The sequence below is a fragment of the Erythrolamprus reginae genome, chromosome 8, assembly GCF_031021105.1.
Source record: "Erythrolamprus reginae isolate rEryReg1 chromosome 8, rEryReg1.hap1, whole genome shotgun sequence".
NCBI classification, from domain to species: domain Eukaryota; kingdom Metazoa; phylum Chordata; class Lepidosauria; order Squamata; family Dipsadidae; genus Erythrolamprus; species Erythrolamprus reginae.
The window spans coordinates 27,666,217-27,686,631 of record NC_091957.1 but is presented as its reverse complement, the minus strand read 5'-3'; the positions used below and the strand labels follow the sequence as shown (position 1 = coordinate 27,686,631).

The following is a 20,415-nucleotide window of genomic DNA, read 5'->3' as shown; positions in this document are numbered from 1 at the left end:
GCACCTATTTATCTCCGCATTCTGCTTTTTATCCCCAGAGCTAGGTGGGACTTCGCTAGCAGTGGTGGCTCTTCAGTCCCAAGAACCGGCCCATAGATTTCCACTGCTCTCCTCTGCCTTCTGGGCATCCATGTGTCAAGCACAGGACCCAGCTGTTCCTCCTCCGCCTCATCAGCCACCTCCAGATCTGGGGGCCGTTGATGCCCCGTCTGAGGGCTGACGGACAGCTCAATTCCCTCTTCCCCCTCATTGCTCTCAGGTTGCCTTGATGCTGGTCCTGACCCCACACCTCCTTCTCCTTTGAGTCAGCTGCTGTAGGCCACAACATCTGCCAAGGCTCCTAGTTATCTGTAGCTACCCTTCCTTTGCCAAAAAAAAAAAGGATGGACGAGCAGGGGAGCTGAAGCCCACCCATCGTTGTTTCAAGGGTGAGATAAGAAAGTATAGAGTAAGTTAGTACTATGTACATAACGGTTGGGTTTGGCAATATATAAACAAGCTAACAATAAATGCCTGTATGTATTGAAGCACTATAGCTTTAAGAGTTAGTGAGAGGGAGCCAGAAATGAGATTCTTTGTTATTTCTGATATTTCTGTGTTTTGGTATTGCTGATGCATTGTGACTGCTGTAGTAAGAACTGTGTTCAATGATCGTTTATGTATTTGTGAGCTGTAAGCTTACACTTAATGTACCTGGTTTTGCATGACTGAACCATTACTCATATTTCCTGACTATCTGCTGGATAGTTACTAGAACTCCACGCTTCCTTTGCCGCATGCGTAGAGCCTCGGTGGTGCAGTGGTTAGAGTGCAGAACTGCAGGCTACTTCTGCTGATCACCTGCTGCCAGCAGTTTGGCAAATCGAATCTCAGTAGGCTCAAGGTTGACTCAGCCTCCCATCCTTCTCAGGTCAGTAAAACGAGGACCCAGATTGTTGGGGCAATAGGCTTACTCTCTGTAAACTACTTAGAGAGGTCTGTAAAGCACTGTGAAGTGGTATATAAGTCTAAATGCTGATGCTATGTGCCTCTTTGGTAACTCAGAGGACACTCTGCACATTCCTTAACAGGGTTAAGCAAAGAACTATAGCCACTCCTGCTGGGGTGGTGGGAATATTTTTATTTCTCCATGTCCTTAAAAAAATAAAAATAAAATCCCCGCCAGAAGGAATGCCCCTTATTTTTTTTAAAAAGGATCCCCCTCATCCCTCCAGCCTCCTTTTACTCTTGAGTCTCAACAAGGTCTAGGCAGCCAGCTGCTCAGCACCCAATTCTTTTTGGGTTGATTTGTTAAAACAATTTCATAAATTAATAGTTCCCCCTGTTTGGCGGTGAAGTCGGGGCGGAATTCCATCGATAAAAGTTCACTGTTGCTGCAGAACGGAGTCTTATCGTCTTCAATGTTCATTTGTCCAGGATTATTATTTTTTCTTCCCTCCTCCCGTCCCAAAGGGATTGAGAAGTAGGAAAGGCATGTCTTTTCCAGAGGTCCCCCCCCCCTAGAATATACAAGCCGGAGCTTTTTATCTAGAGAGAGTTTTCAGGACGAAAATCTAAAAAACCCACAGCTGGAATCCCAAGGCAGCCAAAGATCTTCTCTCCGTTCAGCTTTCGGCGGCGCCCTCTTCTTCGCTGCCCAAAAGAGCATCTCTCTCTTCCAAGACGGGCAGCTTCCTCCGTCGATAGGCCAGGAATTGGCACGAAATCTGAAGGGTGAAATTATTAAGGTTTGCTGCTCCTGGGGACTGGACCCAATACCCATTATTGGCTATGAAAGATGAATATAAGCATAAGATCTTTTTCCCTGGGTTTTCTGCCTTCTTTAAAAGATGGGGCTGAAATATTTCTCCTCCAGACAATGGTTGAACCTGGCAGAATTGGGGCAGCCAAGCTACCGTATTTTTCAGAGTATAAGATGCACTCCCCTCCCCAAATATAGGCTGAAAATTTGGGTGCGTCTTATACTCCGAATGTAGCTTTTTTGAAGCTTTTTTTCCCCAGCCCTAAGGAAATGCTAACAATCTTTGCTGCTTGCTGGCTTGTTTCATTGCTACTCCACCCAAAAAAGGTTTTTTCATCCCTAAGAAGGTGCTAACAAGCTTCCCGACTTGCAGGATTTTTTCATTGCTACTCCAAAGTTTTTTTTCCCAGTCCTAAGTTTTTGCAGGCTTATTTTCATTGCCACACTCTCGGAAAAAGTTTTTTTCAACTCTAATGGGCTGAAAACGATCTTCTCTCCCAAGATGTTTTTTTCTAGCCCTAAATCTTTTCAGGCCTTGTTTCATTGCTACTCCCTCCAAAGATATTTTTCAGCCCTAACCAAGGGATAAAATAATGTGCTGAAGCTGACCAAAGTAAGGACGCTAGCCAGATGAATACCTTTAGATAGATTTTTTTGCTCCAATTTTACTCCTCCAAAATTAAGGTGTGTCTTATACGCCGGAAAATATGGTAATTGCAAGTTACAGCACCATTAACATCCTCAAGAAGGTGGATTCTTGTCATATTGTAAGACGTCTCAAAAGGGTTTAAAGATGAGATAGGGTGCGATGAAATGGCAGATTTAACGGAAGCATCTGGAAGCATAACCTTGCCTATGTGGCCAGCTGGTGAAGCTGAGATGTTATTTTAATTAATGTCCTTGGCTCAGGAGATGGAGCTCTCACCTCACAGTCAAGAGGCTGTGACTTTGATCCTAGGTAGAGCCAGCTATTTCTCTGGGCACAAGGAGAATATATCTTCTGAATAAAACTCTGCATTGGTGACAGGAAGGGCATCCGGCCAGTAAACACTCGGCTCCATTCAATTGGCCAGACGCCACCCCGCAAGGGATTATGGGGTCATTAAAAGATGATCCAGCTTGGCCCAGGATTATTTTTACCTTTCACCACCACTACTCGCCCCCTCAATCCTGACACTACCGTGGACTGCAGTTCAGAAAGTTTCGAAATCAGAAGTTTGTGACGCTCTTATTTTCCTGGCCTGCCTGAGGGATTCTCTTCACACTGGACTTGGCACATTTAAAAGTGGAAGCAAGCGCCCCACCCACCCCGTTCCCATTTCCAGAAAAGGATACCACAATGTCGAGGGACAGAACTCCCAAGCTACCAATCAGCCAGGGCAAATGGTGGATCACGTAATTGGCTTCCGACTGGCCCGGATCTGGGTTTTTCATTAAGACGCTGAGACCGTAGAGCGTATTTCCGAGCATCACCAGAGCGAAGAGAGAGTAAGAGATACCGGTCGTACATTTCCGCTTGAACTTGCGAGAGAGAGAGAGGGATTTTGAAAAACAACGCACAGTATTATTTTAATCATTGCGATTGGATTGTTATCATGTTCACTGGGATCATGGCTAGCTTCAAACAAGCTTACGGCATGGGTAAACATGTCTTAAATCAGTTAATAGAAACATAGAAGATTGACGGCAGAAAAAGGCCTCATGGTCCATCTAGTCTGCCCTTATACTATTTCCTGTATTTTATCTTAGGATGGATATATGTTTATCCTAGGCATGTTTAAATTCAGCTATTGTGGATTTACCAACCACATCTGCTGGAAGTTTGTTCCAAGCATCTATTACTTTTTCAGTAAAATAATATTTTCTCACGTTGCTTCTGACCTTTCCCCCAACTCACCTCAGATTGTGCCCCCTTGTCCATGTGTTCACTTTCCTATTAAAAACACTTATCTCCTGAACCTTATTTAACCCTTTCACATATTTAAATATTTCCATCATGTCCCCTCTTTTCCCTTCTGTCCTCCAGACTATACAGATTGAGTTCATGAAGTCTTTCCTGATAAGTTTTATGCTTAAGACCTTCCACCATTTTTGTAGCCTGTCTTTGGACCCTTTCGATTTTATCTATATCTTTTTGTAGGTGAGGTCTCCAGAGCTGGACACAGTATCCCAAATGTGGTCTCACCAGCGCTTAGAAACTATTTTTTATCCCCAAACATGGGATAAAAAGCAAGCAAGTGTGCTCAAAACCAGCAAACTAATGTGCTGAAGCTGACTAGACTAAAGACTAGCCAGATGAATACCTGACAGGCAGATTATTTATTTCCTATTTTCCCTATTCCCCCCCCCCTATTTTTTCCCTGTTTTCCTCCTTCAAAACTAAGGTGCGTATTATACTCCAATGCGTCTTTTGGAAAACCTTGAAGATCTGGCTCTGCCAGCAAGCCCGGGGCCATTGATCAAGTCATCCACCTTCCAGATCCGGCCAAAAAAAAAAGAAAAAAGATTTGCATGAATTGTTTTAAATTGTTTTTAAACTGTTTCTTTTCAGATATTGTAAGCTGACCATGGTCCTCCGGTGGTTGGGCGGCATATAAATTAAATTAAATTAAATTAAATTAAATAATTAAAATAAAATAAATATTTAAAGTTATTTTAATTAGAATAAATTAAAATAAATAAATTATACTCCGAAAAATACAGTAGGTTTCGCAAACGGTACACTGGAAGTGACAAAGCTGAGCAGTATGGGCTATCGGCTGTTACCCAGGGTTTCAGGCAGTAAATTGTCCCTTAAACGAAGGGCCTCCATCCTCCGTAACTTGTAAGGCTTATGGACTTCAACTCCCAGAATTCTTCAGCCAGCCATGCATGGATGGCTGAGGAATCTTGGGAGTTGAAGTCTGTAAGCCTTAAAGGTTACCGAGGTTGGACAGCCCTGCTGTGAAAACATGTTCTGTTCTGGGAACAGCTGGAAATTGAGTCTGGAGCCTCCCTCTTCGGCTGATCTGCTCCCCAAAAGAGGCCCTCCCTTCCGCAGTGGGCCTTCCCTTTCCTTCCACAGTGGGCCTCAAGCAATGCTTACATTGGTGTAGATCTGAGGGAGCCGAGAAAATAGGTAGAGCACCGACGAAGTGGATCCAATCACAAAGCCAGAGATCTCCTTCTGGGTGAAGGGCTGCAGAGAACACAAGAGGGTTAATGGGTGCTGTGGACAGAATGTTCCAGTGGGCCTCATGGAGTCCAGAAGGAAAGAGGTCAAAGTAATTTAACGGGAAACCTCACCACCAGGTGATTTAGTCCCATGGGTTAGTTTGGATAATCGTCCTTTGTGCCTTCCTTGAATCCACATGCCACCTCAAATTCAAACCCTAATCTTCACCCAAAGGTCACCCAAAACTTCAGAAAGAATTATTAACTTGGGTAGAGAAATTTTCCTCATGAAAAGGAAAAAGTCTCAGCATTTTGGTCCTGACTGCGTGTTTCTGTTGGGCCTTGCAAAGCTCCTTGCCAATTAGGTCTTTGGCAGCGTCTCAAGAGAGATAAAGGTTGGTGCTTATCAGCCTTCTTCCCAAAAACTTCTGTCGGACTAATTAACATTGCTTGGGGACTTACTACAGCTGGGAATGAACAAAATTAAAAGACAAATAGAGTTTTTTGTGGACTGTGTGTTTTATGATTTATCAGGAAGCCTAGGTAAGAACAGTTCCGTCCTAAAGAGGAACCTACCTCCCAACCTGATGGATAATCCACAGAGGATAAAAGTCTCCTGCTTTTGAATATCTTTCCGTCACCCACATGAGAAGAGGCAATTGCCCCCTGCCAGGCGGGCGTCAACGTCGCTCCCAGGACCGTGAATGCAAAGATGGCGTTGATCGAAGCTGAAACTGAGGAGAAGAGAAATATATTTATTTATTCATTCATTTATTAGATTTATATGCCGCCTCTCTCTGAGGACCTGGGCTGGCTTACAACATATGCAGTGGTACCTCTGCCTAAGTACACCTCTACTTATGAACCTTTCTAGACAAGAACCTGATGTTCAATATTTTTTTGCCTCTCCTCAAGAACTATTTTCCACTTACAAACCCGAGCCTCTGAAACTGTAACCGGAAAAGGTGGGGAGAAGCCTCTGTGGGGCCTCTCTAGGAATCTCCTGGGAGGAAACGGCCGGAAAAGGCGGGGAGAAGCCTCTGTGGGGCCTCTCTAGGAATCTCCTGGGAGGAAACGGCTGGAAAAAGCAGGAAGAAGCCTGTGTAGGGCCTCTAGGAATCTCCTGGGAGGAAACAGGGCCGGAAAAAGTGGGGAGAAGCCTCCATGGGGCCTCTCTAGGAATCTCCTGGGAGGAAACGGCCTCCACCCTCCCTGTGGTTTCCCCAATTGCACACATTATTTGCTTTTACATTGATTCTTATGGGAAAAATTGCTTCTTACAAACTTACAAACCTGGTCACGGAATGAATTAAGTTCGTAAGTAGAGGTACCACTATATTGTAATGTTGGATTAGATGTTAAGAGTATGTTTTGCTTTTGTTTTTATTTTTTAAGAATGTCCCATCTTACAAATTTACTAAAAAAGGAGAAACAGGTTTTGGTGACCTCAGCATAATTGTTTCCTGGCAGCTGCCTTGCAAAGCAGAAATATGAGCAAAACCCACAGAACCACTGTCCCTTTGCAGCAGGAACGGCGCTATTGTGCAATCTACCAGATCCAAACCTTTTTAAGAGATCTGAAACCGAAAGAGAGGAGATTGAGGGGAATCCAGCTTTCTGGGGAGAGGACACGGTTTGAAATACCATATTTTTCGGAGTATAAGACGTACCTTTTCCACCCCTGAAAGAGTGTGGAAATGCTGGTGTGTTTTATACACCAAATACGGCCATTTTTCTGTATTCCCCTGTGTCTCGTTTTTGAAAAATGGGCCCTTTTTCGCAAAAACAATATGTGCAGAAGGTTTGGGAGGCCTGCAGACTACTTCTGGGGCATGGAGGAAGGCAAAAAGGTGCCAAAAACAGGCCATTTTTTGCAAGAATTGGGGCATTTTTGCCTTCCCTCAGCTCCCCAGAAGCAATCTGCAGGCCTCCCAAATCTGTGCACCGTTGGTTTTTTTGCAAAAACAGGTAAAAAAATAAGCCAATTGTTGCAAAAACTGGGGTATGTAGGGGGTTTGGGAGGTCTGCTCTTAGGGGCCAGGGAGGACAAAAACTTTTTCTTCTTCTTCAAAATCTTGGTGTGTCTGAAAAATGCGGCAATTCCCTTGAAAGTGTGCACAAAAGCTTTAGCACAAAGAGCACATGCCCTGCACAATTGCAACTTCTGTTCAAAGGACGCAACAATGTGTGTTCTCCCATTGTTTTTTTTTTAAATCTGCACGCCTAGGTATAAAACCACAATTCTGTCAGAGTTTCTGCAGCACATCCAACCAGCACACAATTAAATGAACTTCAGCAGGGTACAATTATATATATACGAAACTTTATATACCATACCCTACAGCTGAAGTCAGCATACAAAATCAGGAACACAGAAGCAATATTCATAGAAGCAAATCATTACAGAGTAGAGAAATACAGAGTGTTATTCAACTGGTTTGGGCGCACCTGTAATAGCAACTTGCAGGTGGGCTCGCCTATCCACCCCCGGTGCTGTGCTATCCTATTTGGACATGTTTCAATCTGAGTGCATACCTGGAAGCCGCATGCACACAAGCAAAGTGCATGCATGGAAGGTCATGCGTATGTGCAAACACGTTTTCGGTGCTGGGTGAACCGGTAGGTAAAGTGTGTGAATCCCACCTCTGGAAACAGAAGCCACATATAGTACAGAGGCTGCAAAGTTATAGAGGCCAAACCAACTCTTATATACAGTTGAGCAAGGCTAAGCCATGCCTAGACTCCAAACTGTCTCTTATGACCGCATACAAATACTGTTTCAGTTTCCAAACAGTCCCCATTGGTTGACCATGTCTGTTACCATGTCTATCCAAACAGTCCCCATTGGCTGACCTTTCATTCCATTCATTCATTCATTCATTCATTCATTCATTCATTCATTCATTCATTCATTGGGTTTATATGCTGCCCCTCTCCGAGGGCTCGGGGTGGCTTGCAACATATAACCATGGTACCAACAGATTGGCCAACCTGTTACCATGTCTATCAAACAGTCCCCATTGGCTGACCTATTGTCATGTCTACCCAAACTATCCCCATTGGCTGACCTTTTACCATGTCTATCCAAACGGTCCCCAATGGCTGGCCTTTTACCAGGTCTACCCAAATGGTCCTCATTGGCTGACCTATTGTCATATCTACCCAAACAGTCCCCATTGGCTGACCTGTTGCTATGTCTACCCAAACGGTCCCCATTGGCTGACCTATTGTTATATCTACCCAAACAGTCCCCACATTGTCTGACCTTTAACCATGTCTATCCAAATGGTCCCCATTGGCTGACCTGTTGCCATGTCTATCCAAACGGTCCCCATTGGCTGGCCTTTTACCAGGTCTACCCAAACGGTCCCCATTGGCTGACCTATTGTCATGTTTACCCAAACAGTCCCCATTGGCTGACCTTTAACCATGTCTATCCAAATGGTCCCCATTGTCTGACCTTTAACCATGTCTACCCAAACAGTCCCTATTGGCCGACCTGTTACCATGTCTACCCAAACGGTTCCCCCGGCTCACCTGTTGCCATGACTATTCCCATCTATGAACATTCATACTCTGACAAATTCCCTCCCCTTCTCCAGAGATGTTATTCATCTGGTTTGGACTAACTGGTAGTGCCAACTATTGGGTAGGCCTGTGCACCTTCCTGGGGGCAATCCCGTCCCATATTGCTATTTTTGATGCTGCATGCCTGCATGGACATCACATGTGTGGATGGCACGTGCAAGTGAATTGCTGTGTTTTGTGACACTGCAAACTCACATTTCCAGTGCTGTGCCAACAGTGTTGCTTGGCACGGCCTAGGGGAAGAGCCTTCTCAGTGGGGGCCCTGGCCCTCTGGAACGCGAGATTTGCACTGCAGTCAAACTCCTTGCCTTCCACAAGAGTCTTAAGACTCATTTATGCCACCATGGGACGATTAGACCTTATCTTCTGGCCAATGAATGATTGTATGGTTGCTGTACGAATGCGTGTGATTGATTTTAATATAACTCGGGATTTTAGATAGTTTATATAATTTTAATTGAATTGGATTTAATTTATTGTAACCTATTGTTTTTATATGTTGTAAGCCGCCCCGAGTCCTCAGAGAGGGAAGGCATAGAAATCCAATTGATCAATCAATAAATCAATCAAACCCTGATTTTGAACTGAAATCTTGGGGGGGGGGTATTCTGTGGTGATGATTTAAGAAACAAACAAAACTTTTATGTCTTGGCGCTTTCCTCTTCTCACATGAGCAGATGTCAACTTACAGGTCCTGTTTTGGTTCTTGACTTTGTAGTAGACGTAGAGAGAGATCATGAGCAAATCGGCCAACACATAGTAAATGGCAGTGTATACCTGGGGAAGAAAGAGGAGGAGGAGGAGGTGAGGGGGAAATCCTAGGATAATTAAGAGAGAAACTTATTTTAACCTCTGGAACTCTTGGCTTGAAGATGGGGCTAAATCATTGGAGAGGAAGGGAATCTCAAGGACCCACAATTGATGCTGGCTTTGAACATCATTTCAGTATCAAATTTTGGGAACATTCCAGTCAAGCACTGCTTTTTAAAAATTCCTTACCTGTAGCGGCAGCTGATCAGCCAAGAAAGACCCAATTAAGTTCAGCGAATCCCCTCCGAGCCATCCCAGCAGGAAGTAAATGGACAGGGCCTGATCCATAATGCCCGTTTTACAGGCAAGATAGAACTGACTGCGTGGAAAAGCGGAGGAAGAAAGAGGAAGAATCAGAGTCTCTCTCTAACACAGCGTTTCCCAACCGGTGTGCTGCGGCACATTAGTGTGCCGCGAGACACGGTCAGGTGTGTCGCGAAGCTCTTAGGGAAGCTCCAGCTGGGCGGGGCGCTGCCGACGGCAGTGCCTCCGACCTGGAGCTCCCACTCGCAGCTGTCCCCCGGCTCCTGCCCGTTGCCGCGGTTTCTGGCGCTCTCCTGCTGGGCCCGAAAGAAGGAAGGCGGGAAAAAGGAGAGCTTCATTCTTCGCGCCTCCTTTTTCCTGCCTTCCTTCTTTGGGGCCCAGCAGGAGAGCGCCAGAAACCGCGGCATCGGGCAGGAGCCGGGGGACAGCTGCGAGTGGGAGCTCGGAGGCACCAGCAGCGCCCTGCCCAGCTGGAGTTCCCTGGCATCGGCGGCAAGTGTCCTTTGGGGCCTGGCGGGAGGGCACTGGCGGTGGGAGTGGGAGGGTGCCGGCTGCAGTGGCCCCAGGCGGTCGCGGGGAGATGGGGGCGGCGAGAGCGAGCTCCAGGGTGGAGGCACCGACGGTGGCGGTTGGACGTGCTGCTGGACGCCGTACATGCTGGCGCTGCGGGGCTGGCATATACGGCGTCCAGCAGCACGTCCAGCTGCCGTCGTCAGGGCTCCCGCTCGCACTCAGCCGAGAGAGAGAGAAAGAGAGACATAGCAAGAGAGGCAGAGAGAGAGAGAGAGAGACATAGCAAGAGAAGCAGAGAAAGAGAGAGAGAAAGAGACATAGCAAGAGAGGCAGAGAGAGAAAGAAAGAGACATAGCAAGAGAGAGAGACAAAGAGAGACATGGCAAGAGGCAGAGAGAGAGAGAGACATAGCAAGAGAGGCAGAGAGAGAGAGTGAGAGAGAGACTTAGCAAGAGAGACACAGAGAGAGACAGAGAAAGAGAGACAGAAAGAGAGAGAAAGACATAGCAAGAGAGGCAGAAAGAGAGAGAAAGAAAGAAAGAAAGAAAGAAAGAGACATAGCAAGAGAGACAGAGAAAGAGAGAAAGAAAGAGACATAGCAAGAGAGGCACAGAGAGAGAGAGACATAGCAAGAGAAGCAGAGAGAGAGAGAAAGAGAGACATAGCGAGAGAGAAAGAGAGACAGAGAAAGAGAGAGAGATAGCAAGAGTGACAGAGAGAGCGAAAGAGACATATAGCAAGAGACAGTGAAAGAGAGAGAGAGCAAGAGAGAAAAAAGCAAGAAAGAGCAAGAGAGACACAGAGAGAGAAAGCAAGGGAGAGAGAAAGACAGAGGAAGGGAAGGAGGGAGAGAGAGATAAAGAGAGCAAAAAAGAGAGGAAGAAAGAAAGAAAGAGGGATGGAGAGAGAGAAAGAAGGGAAGGAATGAAGAGAGAGAAATAGGGAGAAATAGAGCGAAAGGGAGGAAGAGAGAGATTTTTTTGTCTAAACTTTTCTTTAGCCGCCCCCCCCGCCCCGTTCAATGTTCCCCAGGATTTTGAAAATATGAATAATGTGCCGCGGCTCAAAAAAGGTTGGGAAACACTGCTCTAACACACACACACACACACACACACACAACCAGCATATTATACCACTGATTGTGGGCTGGGGCTGATGGGAAAGGAAGTCCAAGGTCCGACGACAAGGGGAGTGCACCCTTTATTGCAGGGGTCCCAAAACTTGGAAACTTTAAGACCTGTGGACTTCAACTCCCAGAATTCTCCAGCCAGTACAGCTGGCTGGAGAATTCTGGGAGTTGAAGTCCACAGGACTTAAAGTTCCCAAGTTTGAAGACCTCTGCTTTATTGTGTCAAGCCTGCAAAGGATGAAGTTTAATCCACCCCAAGGGACTTTTAAGGAGGAATTGTGTTTATTTTTTGCAGCTGCTGATGGTTTCAAGGGGTTGCTAGAGGTGATCTTTCATAAGCCACCCACAGCCAGGCGTGGCAGGATACCGGGCTGTCTCCTTTGTCTGTATCCCAGGAAATGAAATCATCTCTGTTTTGTCATCCCTAATGGGCAGCCACTTATTTGTCAGTCAAACCAGGGAAGGATGGATGGATGGGAGGGAGGGAGGGAGGCAGGGAAAGGAAGGAAGGAAGACAGAAAGAAGGAAAGAAAGACGGAAATTTTAGAGATTAGATAGATAGATAAACTGACAGACAGACAGACAGACAGACGGAATAGGGCGGGAGGGAAGGAGGAAAGAGGAAGGAAGGAAAGAGAAAGAAAAAGAAAAGAAATATTAGATAGACAGACAGAGACACATGGGAATAGGGCGAGAGGGAAGGAGGAAAAGAAGGATTGATGGGATTAGGGCAGAACGGAGGAGGGAAAGAGATCAGAATGGAGGAAGGAAGGGCAAGAAAGGAAAAATGAAAATGGGGACGGAGGGAAGAAAGGAAGGAAAGAGATGGGAATAGGGAGGAAGAGAGGAAGGAAGGAAGAAAGATGAGAATGTGGAGGGAGGGAGTGGGGTGGAAGGAAGGAAAGAGATGGGAATGGGGAGGGATGGAGAAAGAAAGGGGAAGGGAAGAAGGACGGAAGGAAGGGAGAGAGGGAGGAAGGACGGAAAGATGGAAGGAAGGGAGAGAGGAAGGAAGGAAAGAGAAGGAAGAAAGGAGCCAGCCAACCAGCACCCCCAGCACAAAATTCCCAGCTGGCCCCTTCTAACTGGCCCCAGAGGCAGGGTGAAGCCCCCTCCCCTGTTTACTTACGGGAAGGAAGCCCCAGCAAAGCAGGCGATGGAAACCAGGCCCAGCACCACGCTGGCCACGTCCCAGCCATCCTGGGCGCACTCGTGGAAGACGTTCAGGATCCACTCGGAACCGTTGACGCACTCTGAGGCATTCCCGCTGAACTTGTGAGCAACAGCAAACATGGCGGGCCTCAGGCGAAGGAAGGAGGTCCTGGGAGTCACTGGGAGTTCAAAACAGCCCTGCCCATTGCGAACTGGGAACCCAGAAAGGAAGGAGAGGAAAAAACAAAAATAAAAAAAATGAAAATATACAAAAGATAAAAATAGATTTTTTTAAAAAAAGAATTACTGTACACATTTATTCCTTCCATTCTTTTGCCTGGGATAATTTCAGTCGCTCCTGGAATGGCACTTTGCATTAAAAATAAAAATAAAATAATTAAAAAATAACATCGACACCCCTGACGCTGAAGATGTTCCCTAGCCTGGTAACGAGACGTTCGGAAACCAAGGCCACAAATTTCAGAGAACCAACCTTCCCCTCTCTTTATACCCAAACTGTAGATTAAGTTGCAGAGTCCTTGGAGAGGGGCGGCATAAAAGTCCAATCAATCAATCAATCAATCAATTTGCTGCTATTGCGAAATAAATCGTTTTGTCCTTCTGCCGCAAAAAACGAAGGAGGTTTGCAAAACCGGCTGTGGATAAATATTGCGCCTCCGAGATTTCAAAGACCAAGCGACTCATTTACTTCACTAGAACCTCCCTGTTCGGTGGCAGTATATCTGAGGCTAGTCTGAAAGACAAGAACGCTGCTACCTTTCGCCGTGGAGGTAAATCTTTACAGGTGGATGGGGGCAAAGAAAGGGGACCTGGGCTGGGGATAAACACCCCCCCTTGCTGTGACTCATCCAGATGGTCTCACATAACCCCAACAGCAGCTGACCAGCAATCAAACCTTATCAGCATTTTTCCAGGTTCAAACTGCTTGGCCAGCAAGAAGGGGCCTGCCTCCCGCTTCTCTCTATTATCGGAAGACTTTGGCCTGTAGATAATCACCCGCCCAGGACCCCCTCCTCAAAATATGCTGCCAACAAAGAAATCTCTCCCCATCCCACAATTTTCTACAGCTGGTAATGGAAAAAAAAAAAGATGAATAGCAGAAAAACCAAAGCTTCGTTGGTGATTCATCTCTGGGAAGAGTTCAAGGCTGACCAAGAATTCATTTTTGCTTTCGAAATCATACCTGAAAAGACCTCGTTTTGGTTCAGACCCAGAAGGTGAACAAGAAAGACTTTGGGGATGGAGGCTTGTGGATCCCGTGCTCTGTTTTAAGCCCCTGAACTAAGCCACCATTAAGCCAGTTTGCGGGGAAGATTGTGTTGTGTGTTTCCCCCCCCCCCAAATTTTTATTTTTTATCCAACACTCCGTACATAAATCCATATACCTCAAATGCTGTGGTATTACAGTAAAGGCATACGTAGATTTTAATCAATCATTCATATATCCTTTACTGTATATAAAATAATTGATTCCAGGTATATTTTTCTGTCATATTGCTACTTAAATTTTGTCATCTGGGATATTCACCAATTAATTTCAAGAAATCTCCCCAATTAACTGCTAGCTTAATTTACCAAAATAGTTATTCATTCTCTTACCATTTAATAATTATGCCCTATTTGCTTCTTCCCCTTTTTTAATCTAGCATTCATCCCCCCCCTCCTGTTTAATCCTAACCAAATGCCCCATAGGAAACCCTACTCATTTGTATAATTTTTAAAAAATGATACTTCTCCTTCTCCTATAATCTTCCTTATTTTATCCACTTTATTCCAGTCATTTAATTCTTCAAGTCTCAACGTAATACATTTTCCGAATGAACCCAAACCCCATCTCACAAACAACATAGTAAACCATCATAGAAATGTTGTCATTTAATCTATTTCCATTGTGTTGTTCTTAAGGTTGAAAAGCTTTGGATAGGGGGCTTTCTGAGTTTCCCAAGCGGGCCGGGGATTTTGGGGTGGCGTAGTCCCCCCCACAACGAAGGCCTTTTGCTTGGGAGCTGGCCAAACCCTGGAGAGGGTCTTTCATTGCCCCCCCCCCACATTTAAGGGAATTCAAGATGGGGATCCTGGCCAAAAGCAAGGATGCTGGGTTCTCTCCCTCTGCCCCCTCCCCAATTCTCCCCCTTTCTTTGGGGGGGAGGAGAGTCCCCCATCCACCACCCCTTCCCCATTGATCGCCTGGCCCATAAGGCTGGGCTTGGTTCCCGGGGTTCGAGGCCAGGAGCATCCTTCACCTGTCCCAGGTGTGGTCCAAGCCAGGTGTGCTGGCGTTCCTTTCTCGGGGGTGGTGGGGTTATTGGGGGAGGGGGGTAAAATACAAGGGCCTGGGTTCCAAAGCGGCGCCTCCGACTCACCGGCCCTTTTGAGCAGGTGTCCGCCCGGATTCCTCCCTGGCCGGAGGGCGGCGGGCACAATCCGGATCCGCAGCCCCGGCTCGGCCCAAAGGATTTTCTGCGAGCTTTGTTTTTGGGTGGCCGCTTCTGCCCGCGATGACGGAGCCTCGGGAACTGCCGGCTGCCGCTGCTGACTCGCCCGGGAAGCTCAGCTGATCGCCGGCGGCTCCGCCTCGCGGGGCGGACCTGGGCTTGGCTTGGCCGGGCGGGAAGGTGGGGTCTCCTCCCCCGCCCCCCCACGCCCGGATCAGATCCTCTCCCCCCACTTGCAGGCCCCTCCCACTCACCCTTGCAGCGCCGCCTGGTTAAAAAAAGAGGGGGGACCCTCTAGATGCCCTCGGGATGTCTCACAAGGGCCCTGCTTTTCGGCCAGGCCGAGGAGGCTTTAAGGGGGGGGGGGGGCTCTAGGTGCCGTCAGGGTTCATTGCACGGGCCTTGCTGAGTCTCACCCAGGAAGGAGCCGGGGGGGGTTTTCAATGAGAGAGGGGGGCCCACTAGATGCCCTCAGGCCGCCTCGAGAGGGGGGCTTCTTTTCGGCCACGAAGGAGCCTGGATTTAATGAGGGGTGTCTCTCTAGATGCCCTCGGGGTGCCTCACAACGGCTCTGCTTTTCGGCCAGGAAGGAGCAGAGTTCAATGAGAGAGGGCCCCCCCCCTAGATGCCCTCAGGGTGCTTCGAGGGGGCCCTGCTTTTTGGCCAGGAAGGAGCCGGGGTTTAAGGAGAGAGAGGGACCCTCTAGATGCCCTCGGGGTGCCCCGCTTTCCCTCCTTCGAAGGGGAGGCTTTGGGTTCCGGGCTTGGGAGGAGGACGGGGGGGGGGGGCGGGCGAAAGGCTTGGATGGAGCCCGCCTCCTTCCGGGGCCTCGGCCTTTCTTGCAGCGGGCGGCGAGGATGGCGGCGGGCTCGGGGGGAATCCGCTCGGTGCTGGGCACCATGGAGTTCGGGCGCCGGGCCGGGCCGGAGGCGAGCGGGGCCATGCTGCGCGCCTTCCTGGCCCGCGGCCACAGCCACCTGGACACGGCGCACATGTACGCGGGGGGCGAGTCGGAGCGCATCGTGGGCGCCCTCTTGGCCGAGCAGCCCGGCCCGGAGGGGAAAGGTGAGCAAGGGGGGGGGGGGCTTCTTCTGCAACAGTTTAGGGCAGGTCAATGCAACAACGTCCGCAATTGTGTATGTGTGTCTGTGTTTTGGGGGAGCGCTTGAAAACGGGTTTTGGGCTGTAGCTCTTCCCTTGCCTGGACCCAAAAAGGGGTCAAAATTCCCCCCTCCCCTTAAAGTTGGCCCCACCCCACCCCAAATTCTGGTTCTATGCCTTGTCCTCACTTTGGGGAAAGAGGAAATAATAATAATAATAATAATAATAATAATAATAATAATAATAATAATAATAATAATAATAATCTACAATTCTACTATTATTAATAATTATTTGTATTATCTACAATTGTATTATTCTTACAATAACAATAAACTACAATTGTATTAATACTACTACTACTAATAATAATGATAATAATACAATTGTAGATTAATAATTATTAATTATTATTATTATTATTATTAATCTACAATTGTATTATCAGTAGCAGTATTAGCATTTGTATTATACTTCCCTCTCCCCCAAAGTGAGATTATTGTAAATAATAATAAAACAATACAATTGTAGATTATAATAATTAAGCATTATTATCTACAATTCTATTATTAATTATTATTATTATTATTATTATCTACAATTGTATTATTCTAATAATGCAATTGTAGATTATTATTATTATTATTATTATTATTATTATTAATACAGTTGTAATTATTATTATTACCCTGTCCCCCAAAGTGAGGTTGTACATAATAATCATAGTAATAATAATAATAATAAGAGTAATAATAATACAATACAATAATAATCATCTATAATTCTATTTAATTATTATTATCTACAATTGTATAATAATAATGATGATAATGTAGTACAGATATAGATAACAACAACAAGGAGTTGGAAGGAATCTTGGTGGTCTTCTAGTCCGACACCACCATTCCCCCCCCCCCCCCCCCCGACAGATGGTTATCCAGCATCTGCTTAAAAACTTCCAGTGTTGGGGCATTCACAACTTCTGGAGGCAACTTCTGTTCCACTGGTTAATTGTTCTGACTGTCAGGAAATTTCTGCTTAGTTCTAAGTTACTTTGCTCCTTGATCAGTTTCCACCCTTTGCTTCTTGCCCTGCCCTCAGGTGCTTTGGAGAATAGTTCTGGATATTCAGCAACCATCCCAGTTCAATCATTTATTTGTTTAATCTGCAGTTGGAGGAGGCAGGGGGTGGGATCCTGGGAACAGCCAAATACAGTACAAAAAATGGCCGTTTAGGAAACGAAAATCTGCAGCTTTGGTGCTTAAAAAAAAGTTAATTAGACTTTTCCAGTTAAATACAAACTAAACATTTTCCATTGTGAACCTTAGGTTGCTAGTGAAAGCATTTTTTAAAATGCAAAAACTGAATGCGTGCAAGTCGTTTGGGGTGGCGGAGTGGGGATGCCCTCTGTCCATGCCCAGACATCCCCTTGGCATCCAGGGCTTGCTTGAGAATTTTCCTCATGGATTCCACAAATTTCCTCATTGAGAATTTTAACCAGGTTGAGAAACTCCCACTGCTGCTAAGAGAACAACTCTTCATATAGACTACTCTTAAATCTGCAGGTTCCACCAGCCTGCTCAACGAGAAACTAATTTCTGCTTCTCCAGAAACCACCTTTTATTTGAATTCATTCGGGCTCTTTGTACAGTTTGGAAGCTCCTGCCTTCCTGAGTTAGGTTGGTGGAACCTCCAGGCTTAAGAGCAGTGTATCGGAAACATTGTTGCTCTCTCTCTCTCCTGCTTGGAAAGCATTGTCCTTTGTAGGCTATTGTCAATTATTGCAACCATATGGCAAACCTATCTTTTTTTAAAAAAAATATATTTTTTTATTGATTTTTAACAATTTAAAATCACACAACATAAAACAGTGCGTAGTGAATTGTGAGTTGTGCCCACCACCCCGACATACACACATTCCCCACCACCAAATTGGGGGTATTTCTTGTATAATCCACTTAACCCAAGAGCAATATATCTGTTTACATATTATAGAGTGATTCCAGTTTATTTCTTGTAGCTTGGTCTCGGATTCTGCTCGTCATATATCGTCTTACCTTGTCCCACCGTCCCATCAGCTGTCCCAACTCAGTTTCATTATCCAAATTTATCCTTTTTTCCATAATTTCAAATTGAATATGGTCCACCATGTAACTATACCAATTTTGCATTGTCCATTTTGTCGCATCCTTCCAACCCAAAACTATTACTGCCTGAGCGCTTTCTATTGCTGCTTTTTTTATTTCTCTAAATTCTCCCATCGCATTACTTTTTACTAGTACTGCCATTTCCTTAGTGATTGTCCATTGTATATTTAACATTCTATTGATATCCTCTTTCACTTTTTGCCAAAATTCCTGCACTATCGGGCATTCCCAAAACATATGCATAAACACTCCTTTATCTTGACAACCATGCCAACAATTCCCCCTGACATTCTGCTGAAAATGTGCAAATTGAACGGGAGTGAAATACCACTTATGTAATATTTTCCTTCTCATTTCCCTAATTCTTGTATTTTTAATTTTCCTTATATCTTCTACTATATTTTCCATTTCTTGTACCTCTACTAATATCTCATTTTGCCACCATTTAGTCAATCCATCAATCGTATCCCCATCTGACTGCACTAGCAGTTTGTATATATTAGTTGCTTGCGCCTTTATCCCCTCACTTTTTTCTCTTATTATTTTCTCTAACCCTGTCTCCTCCCGCCATAATACTTCTTTATTCTCCCTTTCATTTAGATATTTACATATTGCATTTATTTGTAGCCACCTTCCCTTACCTAACCACCATTCTATACGATTTCTGCCATCCTTCTCGTATAACTGTTCTATCTTAGTTATCCCTCTTCCCTTCAACTCTCCTATAACCCTATTTAAGTTAATTTCGTTTTCTCTATTTATTACATAAAGCGATGACAGTTTAGATTTATATAATCCTATTTTCCCTTGCCATTTTTTCCAAATTTCCATAGTCCCTTTCATTGGGCCTATTAATTTACCTATATCACTCCTATTCCACTTCCTAAAAATTAATTCTCTATTGTTCATCCCGTTTATCTGTTTTTCCAATTTCGCCCATTTATTTTCACTTAATTGCAACTCCATTAACCTTTCCATTTGAAAAGCTTCCCTATACAGCTCCAAACATGGAACTCCCCATCCCCCCTCTTTTTCATTCGCAATTAACCACTTTTTTCTTATTCTAGGTCTCTTATCTTCTTCAATCCAATAATTTAATTTTTTGTCCCACTCTTTAACCTTACATACCGATACCCCCCCCCCCCCCCGACAGCACCTGAAATAGGTACATCATCTTGGGAGCTATCATCATTTTTAAAGCTCTTATTTTAGAGAGTCTCCTTAGCTTTTTATCTTTCCAGTTCCTCATCTGTTTCAACATTTTCCTCCATATTAATCTATAATTAATCTCTTCCATTTTCACTGTGTTTTTCAATAACCAAATTCCCAAATATTTTATTTTTTTAAGTCCTAATTTCAACCCTGATTCTTTCCTAATTTCTATCTGTTCTCTCGGATCTATATTTAAACACATAATCTCTGATTTTTCCATATTAACCGACAGTCCCGATTCCTGCTTAAACTCTTGTAAAATATTTATTATACCTTTAATCATCTCCATCGGGGTCTGGGTCAATATAATTGCATCATCTGCAAATAAATTTATTTTCATTTCTAATTCCCCTATTCTATATCCTGCCCAAGTGTTATCTTGTCTTATCTTATTAGCTAAGATCTCTATTGCTATTACGAATAATTTTGGAGACAAAGGGCATCCCTGCTTGGTGCCGTTTAATATTTTAATACTCTGCGTTCTTTGTCTATTCACTCTTATATATGCTTCATTTCCTTTATAAATCTCTTTTATAGTTTCACAAATTTTTTCCCCCATATTTAATTTGTTACATAATTTATATAAATAACTATGGTTAACTTTATCGAACGCTTTATAAACATCTAATTTCAAAATTCCCAATTTCCTTTTAGTAGCGGTAGCATGGTGCATCACATTCATTACATTTCTAATTGGTTCACTTATTTTCCTTCCCTTCACGAATCCATATTGATCCTCTTCAATTATTTTTGGTAAAATATTTTCTAATCTATTTGCCAGTATTTTCATAAATATTTTATAATCCTGATTTGCCAAACTGATTGGACGGTAAGACCCAGCCTCTCTTAAATCTCGACCCATCTTCGGAATGGTAACAATTTCTGAAAGCTTCCATGTCTGCGGGAACCATATGGCAAACCTATCTTGTCAATAAAGCATCTCATTCTTCTGTCTTATTTAAGTCTAAAAGTTATACTTTCTGTGTATCTAGGGAAAAGAGTAAAATGTGGGTTAACTATCCATGTCTATAAAAATATTTATTTACCGTATTTATTATTTATTAATTGGCATATAGCTGCCCCTCTCCAAGGACTCGGGGCGGCTTACAACATATAAAAGAAAACAATATGGGATGCCCTCTGTGGATA

General features: G+C 44.7%; 2 protein-coding genes across 4 annotated transcripts in view; one reads left to right on the top strand and one right to left on the bottom strand.

Moving 5' to 3' along the window:
- Positions 1-1,100: 1,100 nt before the first annotated feature.
- On the bottom strand, positions 1,101-15,777 carry SLC66A1 (solute carrier family 66 member 1). Its single transcript, XM_070759476.1, has 8 exons — positions 14,735-15,777; positions 12,328-12,562; positions 9,482-9,611; positions 9,172-9,259; positions 5,471-5,628; positions 4,827-4,919; positions 3,077-3,262; positions 1,101-1,706 (listed from the first exon to the last, which is right to left on the bottom strand). Exons 2-8 carry the CDS (start codon positions 12,489-12,491, stop codon positions 1,605-1,607), a joined length of 921 nt encoding a protein of 306 aa, XP_070615577.1. The 5' UTR covers positions 12,492-12,562; positions 14,735-15,777; the 3' UTR covers positions 1,101-1,604.
- AKR7A2 (aldo-keto reductase family 7 member A2) overlaps positions 15,256-20,415 on the top strand; it is a 17,848-nt gene continuing 12,688 nt past the window's right edge. Inside the window, exon 1 of one of the 3 annotated variants that reach the window (XM_070759471.1) lies at positions 15,256-15,871. In XM_070759471.1, coding sequence (XP_070615572.1) covers positions 15,409-15,871 — 463 coding nt within the window. In that variant the 5' untranslated portion in view covers positions 15,256-15,408. The remainder of the gene's footprint in view (positions 15,872-20,415) is intronic. The other 2 variants (XM_070759473.1, XM_070759472.1) reach the window with 2 other exon arrangements.